The sequence below is a fragment of the Bacillus rossius genome, chromosome 2 (assembly GCF_032445375.1).
Source record: "Bacillus rossius redtenbacheri isolate Brsri chromosome 2, Brsri_v3, whole genome shotgun sequence".
NCBI lineage: Eukaryota > Metazoa > Arthropoda > Insecta > Phasmatodea > Bacillidae > Bacillus > Bacillus rossius.
In genome coordinates this window covers 107,871,820-107,889,775 of record NC_086331.1, presented here as the reverse complement: position 1 = coordinate 107,889,775, position 17,956 = coordinate 107,871,820, and the positions used below count along the sequence as shown (strand labels likewise).

Here is a 17,956-nt window from a genome sequence, read left to right as displayed (position 1 = left end):
TTAGGTTAGGTTAACTTCATTAAAAAAACTTAATAGTGTGGATGGTTGGTTAGATTAAGTTACATGTTATGATAAATGTTGGTTAGCTTCATTAAAAGCCTATAAAATAGTAAGGAAGTTTGGTTAGTTTAAGTTAACTACATTGTATTGGTACTGCCTAACCAATTGTTCAAACAATATTTCAGGATTTTTAATGTAGCTAACCTAACTGATCATTTTCATGATACCATGGTATTTGTAATATGTAACCTAACCTCACCACTTGTAACATAACACCCTCTTAAAGAATGATTGTAAAACATGTCAACAAGTAAAAAAAAATGCTATTTGGAATTTTTAATTAATTTTTTTTACAGAAAAGTGACTCTCTTAAAATTACTCAAATATGCCTCACATCCCTGATATTTAGATCATAACTAAAAATATAAAAGAAGCGCAACTTACACCTCAACATTTTCCTAATCTTTTTATTTGCTTAATTTATTTTAAATTTGCTCATCAGCACACATTTTTGTATATTAAACTTTTTCTTGTTTGCCTTTCCTTTGGTAAAGTTTCGCTGGATTGGTCGTATCATCTGTGCCGCCAATTAGTATTTTTGGCACAATTATAAATTTATATTTTTGGATATATTCTGTCACCGGTCATTTTTTTCTGGCTGCAAGAACTTAAACTTTTTCCTCCTTCTGTATACTCCCGTATAATCTTTGTCAGACCTGTCTCCCCAATTTTTCCCAGCCCTAGATCTGATTTTGCCAGAGTCTTTTGCGAGTCAGTCTGTGTATCATTTTATTGCTGCCTTAGCGCACGAACTTCGCCAGTAATTCGCCTCTGAGCCTGACAAGAACTGCTATGTCCTGCAAGCTATCATGGCAGGCTGTTTCTAAGACCTTGCCTGACGTGAGCACTCCATGGCATGTGAGATAAATTGGTTCGTAACATTATGTTAATCCAGTCTACTTGGCATGTGGCACATAATGCATATATTTTAAGAGAATGTTATTTCTTTTAATATTAATGCATGTAGGCTGGTACACCAGGCAGGTTATTCCCAACAAACACCATTATCTGTACAGACCATAAATATGCTTTTGATATTTTTCTGCAGCAATTTAGTCAAATTTATGTCTTGTTTGGATCACATTTTCTTTATTTTTCCCTTTTAGTGCAGTTCTTTCACTTTGTGCTTTAAACATACTTTTAGGTGGTTGCCTCTGGTTCATTCAGTAGGCTTAGCCCGGGATGCCTCAGAGAATTCCGAAAATGTATATTTGAGTAAAAATGTTGCTAGACATTGCTGCAAATGGCAATTTGTTTTTAAATTGACTAGTTTCTTCAAAAAAATTAAAAGTCAGGAAGGCTATGAGGTTTAGGGAGATAATTCTAAAGAAAAGCCATTATAAATTCAAAAATGTTTTTCTACTTCATGACATGTTTTTGAGTCATTCTCTAAGAGGGTGCTGTGGTAACTATAATTAGTTTATCTGTAGTTCATCATTTTAATGAGGTTAGGTTAGATAAATAAATGAAATATAGTGTGAAATTGTGAGATAAATTGGTTAAGTTGGGTTAATTACATTAAGAACACTGACACATGAATTTATAAGGTACCTATTTTTAACCTCACCTATAACTATTTTATGTAATTTTAATATAGCTAACCATTCAAACAATTTTTCTGTATTTTCAATGTAGCTATACTAACCTAACTACTAATCAAACAATTTGAAAGTATTTTTTAATTAGTTCACCCAGCCAACCATTCTCATAATTTGTAATGTAGCTAATCTAAACTAATCACTCTATAAAAAGTTGAACTACTGATAAACTACCTACTTCATGTATCACAATGCTCTTTTAGAAAACATATTAGGAAGTTTAAAAAAAAAGGTTTTTTGGAATTTTCTTTTAGAACAGATGCTCTCCTTCAGAATCACCATATGAGGAAATTGTAGGGTTAAAATTATTGAAAATGAGAAAAACCTTGTTTAAGCTATGATCAATATTTTCTCATATTGAATTCACTTAAACCACACAATGTTCCTTGACTTCAAATGCCTTCAAATTGACTGTGCTTTCCAGAAACCAGTGGGAATAAAATACCCAATTAAAAAATAAATTATAAATAGGTATATTTAATAGTTACATTTTACTTACTCCCTCGTTGAAGACATATATGAACTTCAATATACCACTAATGGTAAATTTAATTTACATGAACACCAGATATGTAAAATTTAACTCTAAAATTTCTGTAATCACTCAAGTTTGGTTCAATTTATAAGAACTTGACTCAGGCAGAATTTACTGTTGAAATAAAAAAAAACTTTGCAAGGTTTCTAAGAGGTAAAATTCATTTCCCAGCCCCAGTCGATTTTTTTAGGACAAGTACACAATAAAAATTCAATCTTATAATGGGTAACTGATATTTTTACCAAATTTTTTATAGCCAAGATGAATGCAGATTCAAATTGTTTTTTATCAAGTCGGTGTTAACTGCATAAGAAAGTATTAAAATATATCTCGGACAGTATAATGACCAAACAAATATATCAGCTAAATAATTTACCTCACAAGCATAGCGCACCAGATTAAATACACTTATTTACGGTAGTCACCACGTGTTTCATAAAACCTACTTAAACATTTTTCAACTTAATTTACAGTAAATAGGAAATGATACAATAAAATCATTTATGCAGCTTGTAAAAGTATCATAAACATGCAAAACCCTCAATAAGAGGCCTCTCAGCCAGGCCCTGTATTTTAAAGGTATCCATTTCAATCCTTTACCTTAAAGCAGGTCTGCCAATTTCACGGATTTTATCCGTTTTCGCGGATTTTTAAACCTCTAAACGGATTGCCGGATTTTGAACGAATATCACGGATTTTAAATAAAGCTAAGCACAAAATTGCATGAACATATGTTTGTAAACAAATACAAAATTCATAGACACATTCAACATGGAGCGCAATCTTTACACGTTTTAGTGTTGCCCCAAGGGGCAAAATTTTTAAACAGCCATTAGACGAACTGATATTGACTATTGATATTTCTCATGAAAGAATTTTAACCGCTCGCGGCAGAATCGAGAAACAACATTCTCGACACAGCAATGAATCATTGAAGTTCTACGCCTACCCATACTGTTTTCTTCTATGGCCGTGTTGAATGTAAACAGGAATCTTAACGATGAATAACACTTGTTCATGTTTGTTAACTTTGTCTCGAGAGAAACACGTTGTCGCTTCAGCTATTTATTGAAACGAAAATTTCTTAAGCAAAGTTTTTTTGATCGTAACCTCTTGTGCGCGTTACGATGAATAAAAAACAAAAGGCATCACCAGAAAGCATCCCATTCAAACAACATTATAAATGGGAATGGGAGAATGAATTGAAATGGGTGAAGCCTGGGAATAGTGTTTACCAGGCGAAGTGCACAGTTTGTAATTCTATCCTTTGCGTTTCCAATGGAGGGTTGAAGGATTTGCGCCGTCATGGCAATACTGAGAGCCACAAAAAAAATCTCAGATGTGTTGAACAAAACTCTTCGCTCACAAACTTTGTGATTAAAGATGATAATGGGAGTGTTGATGTGGACTTAGTGTGGGCTAACTTTGTTAGCGAAAACAATTTGCCCATGAACCTGAGTGATAGTTTCACTAAATTAGTACCAAAAATGTTCCCAGACAGTGACATTACTAGAAATTTTTGTTGTGGTCGCACAAAAACTGGCATGATCATCCAACAGGCATTGGCTTTTTCCGAAGAGGAAGAAATCGTCAATGTCATGAAAACAACATTTTTTACACTCTTAATTGATGAGTCTACTGACATAACAGTGCACAGGCAGATGATTATTTATGCCATATATTTTGTTAGTCAGCAAGTAGAAACACACTTGTACAAGGTCGTGGCTATTGAGTGCAAAGCAACTGGTGAGAACTTATTTAATCTTGTAAATAAGTCATTTCAGAAAGAATATATTCCTTGGAAAAACTGCCTTAGCATGTCATCAGATGGTGCAAAGGCTATGGTTGGAGAGTTTAACTCAGTACTTTCGCGAGTTAAAGGGGAACAAGAAAATGTATGGTTTCTAAATTATACTTGCCATGTTTCCCATCTGGCTGCACTGTGGTGCACTACCAGGCGTGTGTGAAACAGTTTTCTAGAGATGTGTATACTTATTTCAAGACATCTGGAAAACGCCAAGATGAGTACAGACATGTCCAGCAGTTGCTGGAGGTGGAAGAACATAAGATTTTGCGTCCTTCTTTCACCAGATGGCTGGCACTACTTCAGTGTGTAAATCGTATGTTGGAGCAATGGCCAGCTTTAACTGAATATTTTGATTCAGTTGATGCAAAAGAGAGCTCTTTGGAATCTGTACAACGAATCAGATAAACACTACACTCATGTTCAGCCAAACTGTACTTTCTTTTTCTTCAAGCAGTGTTGCCACGGTTTGAAAAATTCAATTTGCTGTTCCAAAAAGAACGTCCGTATTTACACAAGTTGTACAGCGAGATGAGTACACTGCTGCGACAAACAATTGCAAGTTTCGTCCAGTTTGGTGTGATTCAGAAAAGTGATCTAACCTCCATTGATTTTCAGCGTTCAAACCAGCTTTCAGATTCATCCTTATTTGTTGGGCATGCAACCCGTACGTTTCTGGCAGAAAATGAAATTCCTAAGTCTGAAAAAATTGAATTTTTTAACAATATAAGGGAATTTTATGAGACTGGAACAAAAGAATTTTACAGACTTCTTCCTGTGAATGATGTAGTTCTTCAGAACAGATGTTTTTGACCCAACCAAAAAACATTGTGGAGAGTGGAAAAAGATGGAAAAACTAGCCAAAGTTTTCCCAAATGTAATTTCTGATGGAGAACACGATTCTCTGAATGCAGAATTTTTTGATTACACGCTTTGGGACTTACCTGAATCCATTTGTCCACACTCAGACGCAGTTGATGTATTTTGGTACAAAGTTTTCAAGTATGAGGAGAACGGCAAACCACGTTTCTCAACCTTGTGCAAATTAGCAAGAGCAATGATGATACTCTCTCACAGCAACACGAGTGTAGAGAGAGCATTCAGTCAGCTCAAACTAATCAAGACAGCACATCGGTCATCTTTATGGGCACCAATGCTGAATGCCTTGATGCAGGTTTCTGTTAGGAAGCGTGTAGCTGAGTTTAAACCTACTGCTGAGTTGAGGAAAAAAGCAAGAAACTTAATAAAATAAGTGTGTTGTGAAAAACCGTTATGTGAACACTGACTGTACAAAATATAAACCAAATATTTTGCATTATTCTGCCTACATACTTTTTCATTGTTACGTGAAGGCATTTTGCTGAAATAACTATTTCAGTTGTACTATTTTCCATAATAATAAGAACTTTGTTTGAACCAAAATTTTATAGTAAGAACAACTGATTTGGTTGCGTGTATTTTTAAGCCTACTGGTTAAAGAAACAATAATAACTTATTAAGTATATTATTTTCTCGAACATTACTTCATTTGGATGGATATTAGTTTTTAAGAAATTTAAGTAATAAAAATTTTTCAGGGTCAAAATACTTATTTTGTGGTCGCAAGGATTTTCAAGGATATGCTTGTCATATTTTAAAGGATTTTCAAGGATTTTTGGATGTTTTGTCAAGGATTCACGTTCATGACCTGGTGGCAACCCTGCCTTAAAGGTTATGAAGAACATCAGATATTACAATATTAAGTAAATATTTAGTTTTATTGCATAATGTTTGCATGATTGCATGTAAATTTATTTAAGCTGTTTTTTATTCATTGTAGTTGGACTGTTTTGACACACAGATACATAAATATAATGCTGTCTGTCTTTCTGGCCGTCTGCTATTCTTTAATGCAAAAACTGTTCGAATGATTAGGCTGAAATTTTCTATGAATACAGTTTTAATCCTGGGGAAAAAATAGTACTATAACAGTTTCTAAATATTTGACTGTTTTAAGACAATGAGTTAACTTCCCCTCAAAATAACATCTGTTCTAAAAAAAACAAAATGGAGTAAAGTGAATCAGAATGTTTTTCAACGAAATTGACACCCAACGTGTCAACGATGGGTACAACAGCAAATAAAAAATAAAATTTAGACTTTGATATGTAACTACATAAAAGTAAGCAGTAAATGTTTTTAAATATATATACCTTACTCCACAAAATGCAAAACCTTAACAATACCTTATTTCTCATTTCGGATTCTATGCCTATCTTGTCCTACATGTAACATGAAAAATATTTGTCTGCGTGTTAAAAGTTTGTCACTCTTCACATTTTTCAAAATAAATCCAATTCATGTGCACTTGAGTTGATTTTCAAAGCATAAAATTTATCCTTTGATAAAACAAAACAGCTATTAAGCTCAACAACATAGGATTAGCTGCTTTAATACATCAAATTACCAAAATTCACAAGCATAAGTCATTTTACACTGCAAAGAAGCTGGTCACCAGGCATGTATCCAGCGAACTTGAATCCTTTACCCAGACTACAGCATGGACTCAGTAAGTATGAAATGAAGCTCAAACAGTAATATCAAGAAATTTTTATTTCAGTACGCATAACACTCAATGTATTAAGATTATTTTCACTTAAATTGCCTGTCAATAACTGTGTAAGACTGTATTAAACTAAATGAAATGTCAAAATAACCTTAAGATGACACACAATATCAACCTTTACGAAATGAGAAAAACACCATTGATGATTTGGCAAGCATCACGGTGCTACGCAGTATTTACTACTGCACATCTCAGTGTTAACTTTTCAAGGTGATGAGTTTAACATTTAAAGGCACTATTAAGTAAATATATCAAACTGCACACCATAAAATTTTTTAGCATTTTAAGTTTCGCTTGTTGAAATACATTAACAAGGCTGACCACAGTGTTTCAAGTAATATCAATTAATTGAGAATAAGTAAAATGTTAAAAAACAAACAATACACTTACCTGAACAAAGATCTCCAAAAATGTAGTAGCACTGTTCAGAGAATGTAATCTTGTTGACAGTGTGCCTGATGTAGCCAGCCTTCAACATCTGAGATGCATATTTTCGAGCATCTCTTCTATCCAAGAAACCTTCTACGTGTGTATTCAACCAGTCGACAACATCACAACCTATAAAATAAAAATTATATTTACTGTAAGTGGTAAATAAAATCAATTTCATTATTAAAAATGTTATAAAGCGGTACTAAAAGTAGGTGAATAAACTGCACAGTAGTGTAAAAATAAAAATGTTAAAATTAAATTAAAAATTGTAAACAATCATTGCTGATAACATAAACTTGTTTTACACCATGTGAATAAAATTCCAAAATTAATTTCTGATAAAATATTCATATCTAGGAACAAAAGTAATACAAAATTTAGTAAGAAAATTTTTTAAAAACAAGACATATTTTCACATGAAAGAGTAGTATTATTTAATCCCTCAGTAAATGAAATTATTTCAAAGGTGGCACAGATCTACATGAAACAGTAACAGTCTCCTACGGAATAAACAGGTAGGCCATATTGCCATTAAATTGTATGGACACTAAGAATACAAAAAATACAGGGACATACTGTATTAACCTGAATAGAAGCCGACCTTGATATCAGGCTGTCCACTAATTTTGGGTGTCTCCTCCATCAAAAAATATAGAATTTTGTTTTTATTTACATCAGAATAACTTTCACCAACACATTCTAACACATGTGTTCATTTTTTTCCTTCCTTTGCCACCACATATTACTCTCCTAGAACCTATATTAGCGTGCTGATACACAGTTGTTTGTTTGTCATAGATAGTGTACAAATTTGAAGTTGTAATTTGTATAGAAACGTTTATTCCTAGTTTTGGAATCTGATCTGCAGATTTACCATGTTTTTGACACAATCACAAATAACAGGTTCATAACTGTAAATCTTACGAAAAACTAAAATGTAAATTTCAGTTTTGCGCAAAGAGTCTACCATACAATTGAGGGTACATTTAACAAGGAAAGTATTTTGAAGCATAAACAAGTACATAAAATGAGAAATAAACATTTTTACATTGTGTTCCTTTAGCTAACATAGATGAAAACACATTCTTCGCTTGTTTTTTTCCTTTCTTTCATAAATGAAGGCAGTTAAAAAAAAAAATGTATCACATGCTGATTAAGTCATCATATTATTTTCTTTCATGGTTGGTTATCCTGCAACCAAATAGTTTGTTTAAATTTTTTCCCGTTTGTCGACAGAAAAAATACATGCATAAGTAAATGTATTTTTTCAGGTTTATTACGTTATCATTTCGGTTTGGAATATTTAAATTTTCTGCAATATCATTATGCAGTCAAAATTTAGTGTTGGTATAAAAGCTTTCATTTCATTTGAACGGTTTATGATCATTGATAACATAGTTTCATTGCATTAATTTCACATTCTCAGAATATAATCTCTCATCGCTTGTTAAAACAAAATTAGGCGTGAATTTCATGTTTCTTGTCTTTATTCATTTTCATGGTTGCTACAGAAATATAATCTTAGAATTCCCTGACTTTTCCCTGTTTTCCAGAAATTTAAGAGAAAAATTCCCTGACTTTCTTATGAAATACATACCATAAATATTAACGTGCATATGATTAAATGTAATATAAAAATTTCAAGATGAGGTAAAATAAGGTTTTTTTTTTATTGTGTTATTTTGACGGCAGAATTGTGAATGTGTTTTTTTTCCTTCGACATGGCTGGTGAGAGCTCTTCGACACATATTGCTGAGTTGAACACTTTTGTAGCACAAAGTGCAGTACGCAGAATTTAGGTTTTTAGCGGAGGGTTTGATATGCTGAAACTGTGACTCCTTGAGCCAATTCTCCTTAAAAGTAGTTTTATTCGACATCTCTAAGCTAGAAAAAAGTACATATTAATATTTTCAGGTTAGGTTAAAAAATTATTGTTTATGAATTCTTAAAAAAATATTACTACACAAATACAAAAACTATTACAAATTCACACCTAGCAATATAACGGGCCTACTTAGAGAATTACAATAGCAGCATTACAATATGCAATACTCTTACATTCTTACAATGTTAACTAACGATTCTGGGGAAAAAATTGTTCAGTTATGCATATTTTTTATACACAATGTAAGTGTCACGCAACAGAACTCACGGATTATAATGGTTGAAAAAAAAGTAATTAAAAAAAATAGTTAGAAAAAATGCAAATACATAACCGCGCACAAAATCCACGTGTTTTTGTATCAGCTTGGTAGTTTTCAAAATGAGAATTGGTATTGCTTCTTTATCAAAATGCACTTTATTTTCTTATGATCGCATCAAAAACTAACTTCACCTGAAAAAACGCCTTTAAATTCACGTAATAAGCTTTGTACTCATCTTATTCCACGTGAAAATAGCCTTCAAAAGATAAACGACGCCATGCCCGTTCTGTAGTTCACTGCATGGAACGGAACAAAACACAAGTCTCAAGGGCAAATTAAAAAGGATCAAAACACGAACAAATGAAGGCCGGGTTCGCTAGTGAACAAACGAGTGCCTGGATTGGCCAGAAGTTATGGTGGGTGGTTGTAACAGCCTATTGCAACGGACAATCGTAGACCCAGTAAAAAAAAAAACGTTGCAAATGCTGTGTGCCTTAAGCAGCAGCCTTTTAGCGGAGTCGTTTGGTAGCGGTACGAGCGCATCAAAACAAAGCTTTGTTTGAATTATAAGCAACTTTAAAATTTCCAGAATTCGTAGAATTTTCCCTGACATTTCCCGGAATTTCCTGACCATTTTAATTTCCCTGACATTTCCCGGTTTTCTAGTCCTGTAGCAACCATGGTTTTGTTTCGCTAAATGTACACATTCCTACTAATATATTTACAAAAATAAGATATTTTTGACTAAAGGAAGGACAGATATTATATTCTACGTAAAACCAGTGTTCATGTTATAATAGTTATAGAAATAACTCCTTATCTATATTAGGAATGAACACACAGGTAAATGTGATATAAGCTGTGAGTATATAATAAACTACAGCTTCAAAGTTGATTGACGAGGCCCTAATGCACTCACAAGATTACTATTTATGTATTAGATCACACCTTTCATTCTAAATGATTGAAATTTTACGAGACTGAAATAAAAAAAGGCATGAGAAAACAACTGTTTGTACAATATTCAAGAGACTTACTCACCAATGAAAGCATTTGGGATGGTAATCTTAAGCCACATACGGTCTCTGATTTCAAGCCCAGAGTCTGGTCGAGCCATAGCCCTCACAACTGTCGCCATGTCAGTGCTCACACTTAAATTCAGTTCTTCGAATGGTCCTGTAGAAATAATAAAAGAGCATGTAAGTTTCGAGGAACATCAAGTTACACAATTTTTCTTCCTTAAAACTATTGGTTTCTATATTCGCTGCATTGTGAGCTTCTGTTCTTTAAAACTTGACTTTCAATTGAAACCTACCTTCAAACACTTTTCTAGCCAGTTTCTCAAGTTGGGTCATGATATTTTTCTAATAATCTGTTGTTCTTCACTATTAACCTCACAAAATCTGATACACATAATTATTTGCAAACATTTTTAAAGTTTTAAAACAAAAAACTCCAATGTTTATGTGTTTCAAAAATAAATATGTGTAATTTTTTTCCTGTAAAACACTTTTGATAACAGATATGTATATTTATATCTAGCTAACATGAAAATTGTCTAATACACAAAGAGACACACACACATAATTTAATGCAAATATAAAAAAAAAAGCTTTCATCCCTCCCTCAGAACTTAACACATAATCTGCAGTCTTAAAGATTATGGTGCACACAATCATTATACCTTATATAATATAACTTAGAAAAACTTAGTGCAGAAAATTATAAACACCCATCCTCAATAACACTGTTAAATTAGAGCATTATTTGAAGTAGCAGGGTCATAGATTCGAAGTAGCAGTCTTTTACATTTACACAATTTTTTTTTATTATCGTGTGTCCACAATGGCAACAGCACTTGTGTAACATTAAACACAATGCAACAAATTAATAATGACAAATCATAAAACAATAGTTTGCCCTCTCTTTAAAAGCTAATTGCTTTCTTCATTGCCAATTTACTTGAGCTCATTTAACAAAGAACAGTGGATTATATTAAGCAGAAACATCTCCAACGCCCTAAATTTCAGTCAATGTTTATAGTATGCCATCCTGCAAGTCAGCAGCAACTCTGGTGATAAAGGCGACATTTTCCGGGGTAGTTTACCTCACACAATCCATGTAGTTAGTCATTCATGGCAGGCATGCATTTAGTAAAAAACAGAGTTGGGAATGATGTTAACAATATAAATATTTTTCTTGTTAATAAAAAACATTAAGCTGAAGCTTCTTTAATGTTATTAGAATTGAACCATATCTTCCATATTAAAACAATATTCTGTACTCAGAAATGTTGTTGGCACCTAATTAGTACAGAAATTTATACCCAAAACTTGTTATGCAAACAATGAAGCCTTTGAGTTTTTATACTGTAATTTAATTTTAGGTTGTTTAATCAAAATGTAATTCAAGCACTTATTTAAAGGTACTTTAAATGTGTTTAAACACATAATTAGTACTGTAAATTGATTTTAAAAGCAGCAGTGTCATGATTAAAATGGTAGTCAAGAAGCACACTTCCATAGTTGGAAACTAATTATTTTGATTAACATACACTTCTATGGAAACAACATATTTGATTAGCACTGTTTTGATTAGCACTCATGAAGACTAAGTGCGTTACTTCGAGGGAAGGGTATAGGTATTGATTGGCATTAGCTACTTTTTATAAATGAGTATGTAAAGATAACAAATACTTAATATTCTGTAACTGTGAGTCAATGGACACCATTTTAGAAAGGAGGTTTTATGGAATGGTTTTTTTTTATTCAGTCAACCCAATGACTCAAACTATCAAACTTTATACAAACAGACAGTCATCTCTTTTCACATGAAACTATATTCCGAAACTTAAAATTGACAAATTTTAAAGAGCAGTAAAAGCTCTTTAATCAGGCATGTACGAAACCACAGTTTTGCCAGAGTAGCGACTGAACGTTAGTTACTGAACTTTATTGTAGTTTTAATGGGAACAGCAAAAAAAATTAATCAGTATTCCGCAATGTAAATCCATGGACTTGTATTTTATTTTTCTGGGGGAATAGGGTGTTCAGAAATGTAAGCAATTAATTAAAAAATGATTTAAGATATTTTTGTTAACTATCAATGTTTAATTGTGATGTATTGTAGCTCCTCATAACTTATTTTAAAAAAGAATGGATTTGAAAAATTAATAAACTAATAAACTGCAGTTGTGGTGGTTTAGAACGACTGTGGTAATACTTCTAGCGTAGCTTCCATACTAAACTTAAGGTCCACGTGCGACATTGTGGCTAAACTGTTTCGTTGTTTTACAATCGCCTTCTTTCCCCCGATAGTTGAGATGACCTGGCTGTCGGCAGTCTTACTGGCTACTGGCTTTATTTCACATCTCCATTCCCATATGTAAGGCTACTCGAGTTGCTGATTACAGCAAACGCATGTTAAAAATTCATTGCTGCACACAGGAAGTTTGTGGAGCATGCTCGGTTTACTCTTATTTTTTTACACCATTTAAGTTTTTCACACCTACTCTTTTAATGTGTGATTTTATATCTAAGACAAATATATAATGAAACTAAACTTATTTTCATATAATATTCTTAACTTTACTGTAAGAAGCCAAGTAAAATTAAAACTTTATGCACAAACATAAAACTTATCATTTACTCAGTGACGAAAATGAGATTTTTTCATAATAAAGAGAAAAATATTTCTATCTTTGGTGAAATTTTAATCTGAAGAAATGTCAGTAGCAAAATTAATTTATGTTTTAAAAGTATGGCTTCTTAATTTCTTGCAACGAGCCACTAAAAATGTATTTACATCCTGTGTATAATGTTTCACAAATTATTTGTTTCCTGCTTATTACATTTGTTTTCTATAACTCAAAAAATTGAAAAACAAAAAATTGAAAAACCTCTGTGCATTTTATATATCAAAGGTACATATATGTTAATTCACAGTGTTGTGTCTGTTAGCATCTTTCTTCTTGGAAAAGAAAATATCATATCCTTCCTTTTCTTGCCATTATGGTATGTTTTCAGATATACACACTTAGTTCTACAATATTTTTGTTTGTCAACCTTTCTGCGATAGCACAAAAAAAAGCATTCTTTATTGCTTATAGACACACAGCAAAACCCTTTATTTATATACTCATCAGGGGAAACAAAAAAATTTAAATTAAGGGAAAAAATTAAAACTCATCTAATAAATATATACCTCATTTCCTGTATGTATTCCACCTCCCACAAATACTTTGACTTAACATTAAAGAAACATGTAATGTATACTACTAACCTACTAATATACCATCAATACTCAAGCCATGCCCAAAATATGCAACACAAAAACACAACAAAAAGTTTAGATTTATTATTGAATAAATTAATGTCTACTTATATTATAGGGTTGAACATAATTGTACGGGAAAAAAACTGAGGCGTTTAAAATGTTTTTGAAGAGAATTAACACATCAAACTAATAATCTAATATTGTGTTTAATCTTAATTTTAGTTGACCTCATATAACTACTAAGTAAATATTATGAAACAAAAATATTATTTTGTATCAACTTAAAATAAACATATAACAAAAACCATGACCCAAATGAGAGACTGAACTAACGCAACACACCAATAACTATTGTCGTAGTAGATACTAACCACGAAAGAGTGAGGGCTATCAAATATAATTTACTTGGCATGAGACAGAGTGCACATGCTGAATGCAATAGCCAAGCTATTGATATTGATACTTGAATATGCACGCGCACTCTATACACTCTAACCAAACATGATGCCAACTATCACTGGCTACATTTTCATACATGCTACACAATGGCGAAGGAACGGATAATAGAACACGTGTTGTAACACTGCATAACCACTAACTCAAGAAAATTAAACCTAATGTACCTAGAATGGTATGTTATGCTGCTGGAGTAGATAAGGACACGTTATATTTGATAATTTTCATACAGTATAAGCCATAGTCATTAGAAGTATTTTGTTTACCCATAACAAAAGTTTACATTAATATTTCAAATTTGTTGGTAAGGTTAAACTAAAGTTTATGGTTTTTTAATTTAAATTTACAATATTTCACTAATCATCAATATGAGCACTGAACCTCTACACCAGATTGAAAACGGAAAATATTTTTCTGGTGCCACAATATCATTAAGAAATTCGCAGGTATGCAGTAAGTGGCGCAATTGTGACGTTTGTTTTCTGCCAAGTTTGTTATTGTAACACGCATTTGCAGAGTTTTTAAGTAGGAAAACCCCGCATGTTTGTGCATGACTGCACAGAAATGTGAAAGAACGGTCGCAGTAAGGTATTTCTGTAACCAATCAGAACGAACTACACACTTTGTATCAGGACAAACTACACAGAGTGTACAAAATTCCACTACCGAAAATCATGAAACATCTACGTTATTTGTTAACGTGAAGAAGCTGACCTTGGTTAAATAGTAGCTTAGAGGGTATAGTTTATTGCCATATGGACGGTGTTATGTAAAAATGGTTCAACCCACAAACATTTTCAACTGAGTAAATTGAGCTCAAAGTTGAACACACAATAACCGGTATTGTGGCAGTGCGTTGAATGTTTGGTCGCAAGATGGCATAGTAGTAAGGAATGTCGGTTAAAAAAATTTAGCTCAATTAAAAGTGTCAATTTACCTACACAATTATTTCAATAACTTTTTTTTCTTTTGTTGGTTAACTCATTTGTGCATAACACCATCCATATAAGGTAATGTTTGTTGTGATTGGTCGGTTGGCTCACGGGACTGCCTCCATCCGTTTTGTGTTTCACCTTTGTAAAAGAGGGCAGCTGCGTTGTCCAACCAGCTGGCACTCAATTGTCACCGCGTGTGGCTGCATTGTTGGCAACTCACAGGTAAATTTAAGATGAACGTGTGATGGGATGATTTAATGCCTGCCGATTGGGGCCATGCCAATGATATACTTTGTTTTCTTCCCCTTCTCTTTCGGACTTGTTAATTAGAAAATCGACCCCAGACGAAAAAATTGCCCACCAGACATGTCTTGGAACTACTTCATACTTCAGTTAAATATTTAACTGAAGGATTTAATTGATGTTATTTTTTTTTATTTTTTTCTCATAATCGAGCAATGAGAGATAGTTGATGTATGTGGAAAATCATCTGGACTTGGAAAGTAAGTTAACTACTATACTATTCTTTGTTTGTTTTGGTAAAAACTAAAAAAAAAAAACAATAAACAAATGCAAAATTTAAAAAAAACTTTTTTAAATGCAAAATCTTGGGTGAAATAAAAAAAAATAAAAATTTTTTTTTTATTATGACTGCTGTGTATCTTCATGCTTCAAGTGTTTAATGAATATTACTATCAGGTTGCCTAGCTGGGCCAATCTTGACACATAACAGTGTCCGAAAGAGATTTATCACATCAGAAAACTTTGTATTCCTGTTAATTAAATAAGTAAACTGTAACTTCCTAATGATAATAGATTTCAACCTAAAAACAATTATTTTTTTACGAGAAACAAAGTTTTTTGGGCAACTTCAATACAGTCAAACCTCTCTGAAACGACCCCTCACGGTTCCCAGGAATAGGGTCGTAATAGAGGGGGGGTGGTCGTAATAGATGTTTTCCGAAATTTTCAGTTCATTTCTCCCCCCCCCCCCCCTCCCAAACCGCTACTCGCTAACCAGCCGTACAATGGCAGGATGCTGTCACTCACAATGCTATACGGCTTTGCTTTAAACTTTTAACCTTCATGACAAGTCCGTCGCCCTACATGCCACCTCTAAAGAAAATATGTGTTAGTTTACATGTATATTTTCTGCTTTCCGTAGTTAAATACACTAGAACCCCGATGTCACAAACCCCGGATTTAACGAAGCAGTGATTTTACGAATACATTCTCGGGAACCGTCAAAAAATTGGACATTTTGACCAAAATGTGAAAATCAGAAAAAAAAATTTAAAAAAACCAAATGAAAGATCATTCAAATCAGCAAATTTTTGTGTCGGCTTTAATAGAGTAGAATCCCGCCTATGCGACCCCCCTCTGATGCGTCCATTCCGTTTATACGACCGTTTTTTGAGAAACTGTGAAAAATTTTAGCAGAGAAAGTCGAAAATTTGAGTAAAATCGGCTGAAAAACAAGTCTGTTACACATTGTTGGGCGCTATGTGTTCACGTTTATCTTGGCGAGAGCTGTACTGTAAGCAGGCAGGCATACAAGAGACGGCTGAAAATAGATACCACCCCTCTAGACTGTCCACGCGGCAGTGTCTAGCCGAGCTCGGCGCGTCCACTATCGCACGAAAAACCGTCTCAGTTGTCATGTTATCTTACACCTTCTGCGTGAGAAACTGTCAGCATCCTCCTCCCCTCCCACACCGCGTGCGGCAAAAGCCAGGTTGTATAGTCCATTCTCGGTAAAATAAATATTTTTAGGGGCTTATACAACTGTTCTTCGTCGTTAATAAATACTTTATAAGTTTAAGTTATTATGATACAATTTGTTTATTAGTCACACAGCAGTTTCTGCTGAAAAATCATTAATACCTCAAATTTTACTGAATAGAAAAATTTGGCAGGGCCGTAAATATATTTATTTTACTGCATAGTTACTTTTCCATCTGCATTCGAACGTGTTTTTTTTCTTTCTTTTTTTTACGCTATGAAGGGTTGTGGAAAAGATAATTGCTTGAGCTGTCAAAATAAACATCGCTGACGGCAAGGGCGGGAGCGCATCCTGTCGGTCTGTAACCGTGATTATCTACTCCAAAAACATGTCACAGCATTTCAGGATAGCATTGTTCTTATATCTTTCGTTTAAAGCCGAATGTTTTCTACCTGATCCACACAAGTTCCTTCGCCACGTTTTGAACGAAAATAACAACCAGCCGGCTAGCATAGCCGAACTCGCGTGACGTGAATTCACTTAAGGAAATGGGTGTCATGTGGGGCTGGCTTAAGCGCTGACAGCGGTCGTAAACACGTTGCCACAAAAACCTTTATCTGCACCCTGCCGGCAAAGGGAGGTGGAATGGGGGTTGTTAAGCGCTGACAGAGGTCGACATGAAGTGGTATCTATTTTTAGATATGCGCTGCATACGGCTGTACAGCACTTGGCAAGAGAAACGCAGTAACACCCTACTTACCACAAGAAATTTATTTTCTGTCCGATTTTCTTCGGATTTTCGGCAATTTTTCACGGTTCCTCGAAATCGGGTTGTAATAGAGAGGTGGTCGCAATAAATGGGGTCGCAACAAAAAGGTTTTACTGTATTATAAACAATAATGTACATCATACATCTTGTGGAGAAAATGGTTGGACCGAAAAATGTAATCATATTTCATGATAAATTGAACTGTGCAAGAACATCTTAGATTAGTTTTCCGTAAAAAAAAAATAATAATTTGTACGAAACATGAACAACAGGAAGAAAGTAATTTCCATAATATAGCTTGAGGGAAAGTATTCCATTACTTTTAATAACATGTAAATGATATGTAAAGAAAATATCAATAGTGGAAAAAGTAAATACAGTGAATGAAAATGGGGGGTACAAAGTAAATTTATTTAATTCATAAATAGGAATCCACAAAAAACAAATGTTCAAGTGGGGAAGGAATTGGACATAGGCATTTCCACAAAATTTACAGAAATGTAGTAGTCTGTTCTGTATAGACAAAGAAAATAGAAGCTTGATGCAACTTACAGTTGAAGGAAGATTGTTGGCTTAGTTTCAGCAAATTCTAGCATCAAGTGTGGTTTTGACACGTACTT

At 33.4% G+C, this 17,956-nt stretch overlaps 1 protein-coding gene across 3 annotated transcripts in view; it reads right to left on the bottom strand.

The window, feature by feature from the left end:
- The window catches only part of LOC134529592 (segment polarity protein dishevelled homolog DVL-3), an 85,933-nt gene that overhangs the window by 25,866 nt on the left and 42,111 nt on the right, over nucleotides 1-17,956 (bottom strand). For all 3 annotated transcript variants that reach the window (XM_063363844.1, XM_063363842.1, XM_063363843.1), the window contains 2 exons: nucleotides 10,220-10,354; nucleotides 6,993-7,160 (listed from right to left, as the gene is read on the bottom strand). In XM_063363844.1, the coding sequence (XP_063219914.1) occupies nucleotides 6,993-7,160; nucleotides 10,220-10,354 (303 nt within the window). The remainder of the gene's footprint in view (nucleotides 1-6,992; nucleotides 7,161-10,219; nucleotides 10,355-17,956) is intronic.